The 1,482-nt window shown below is 34.8% G+C and overlaps 1 protein-coding gene across 1 annotated transcript; it reads left to right on the top strand.

The window, feature by feature from the left end:
• Positions 1 to 878: 878 nt before the first annotated feature.
• On the top strand, positions 879 to 1,447 carry LOC109222373 (the record flags this gene model as incomplete). Its single annotated transcript, XM_019386739.1, has 1 exon — positions 879 to 1,447. A coding segment is annotated over exon 1 (569 nt), but the record flags the coding sequence as incomplete, so codon positions are not given.
• Positions 1,448 to 1,482: the final 35 nt, after the last annotated feature.

Genomic DNA, 1,482 nt, shown 5'->3' with positions numbered 1-1,482 from the left:
CTAACAAAATAAATTACCTTAAATTTTACTAAAAATATTCTAAATTTGTTCCCTGATATAATAATTCAAGAAAAAAATCTATAGATATCTATAACTTTTTCTGTAATTATTTCTAACTTTTCGTTTTTCGTTTTTTTTGGTATTTTAATCAATAATTTTGAAAGGTGAGGGTTTGGATTATTTTGTCGTTGGTTTAGCGGGTTTTTATACCTTTTGGGGCTTTTGAGGTTCTGATTTTGATCTTCAGTTTGATTTTCTAGGGTTAGGATTTTGATTTTGGTTGATTATGAACGAAAAAGGATTGATGATGAATCAACAACAACAAGTGATGATGAGTATGAGTCAATCTCAGATCATGAATCCACATCTTCAACAACAACTGGTAATCATTAATCAAATTGATTAATTTAAATTTGCTTCTTATTATATGAATACTGCGTCGTTTAGATTAGTTATATGCACTAATATTGTAATGAAATTTATGCCGTCAGTATTAAGTACTTACCATTTGTTAAAGGTTACCAATCAATGCTATTAGATAGAGTGTACTTGCAATTACCTAATTGTGTAAATATTTTATACACCATCATTGCGCACAACTTAAATGAATTTTGTACACCATTAGTGTTACTTACCATTTATTAAAGATTAACCAATCAACAACAATACGCAGACATTACCCTACCTTGTGAAGGTAGAGAGGTTGTTTCCGATAGACATGTCTCAAGTAAAGGATAATCCTAGCATTCATGAAAATTCCAGCATTAAATAGAGTTCTATTAAATAAATTATCTGCAATTACCTGATTGTGTAAATATTTTATTACATCGTCAGTGCACAGCTTAAACTCAATCTAAAACCCTCAGTTTCATTCACAGATGCAACAGCAGCAACCATCAATGATGAATCGGAGCTATGGGATTTGGCCGCCGACAATGACAATTGATCAGATGAAGTTTCAGAACCCTAATGTTATGAAGGGCCATGGATTTGTTGCCGGAGGAAAGCTGTCGAAAAACTTAGGACCTAGGAACAATTGGAAGGGTAAAAAGGGAATTAAGAATGATAAGAGGATGGATAGTGGGAGGAGAAAAGAAAAGGCTATAATGGCTTCTGGGTATCTTAATGGTGATGGAAATGTTGGAGGATTTAGTGGTGGATATAAGCCACCAACACTTAATGAATTGCAAAATCAGAACAGATTAAAGGCCAGGAGATTTTTCCCTAAGAAGAAATTTTATCATAATAATAATAATAACAACAATATGGGTGCCCCTTTTGCTCCCAGGAACACGACGTCATTTATTATTAGGGCAAAGAAGAGTGGTGGTATTGCCTCATTGGTGTCACCCTGTCCTGTGACTCCGGCAGTGTTGCCAACCCCAAATTTCTCTCCGTCGAGGGAGGTATTGGTGGATATGGCGAAGGAGGAGTGGGGGGTTGATGGGTATGGATCGATGAAGGGTTTGATTAGATTGAGAT

This window comes from Nicotiana attenuata, unplaced genomic scaffold (genome assembly GCF_001879085.1).
Source record: "Nicotiana attenuata strain UT unplaced genomic scaffold, NIATTr2, whole genome shotgun sequence".
In the NCBI taxonomy this organism is placed as follows: domain Eukaryota; kingdom Viridiplantae; phylum Streptophyta; class Magnoliopsida; order Solanales; family Solanaceae; genus Nicotiana; species Nicotiana attenuata.
Note: the sequence above shows the minus strand (reverse complement) of the source record. Positions and strands in the feature narration are given on the sequence as shown.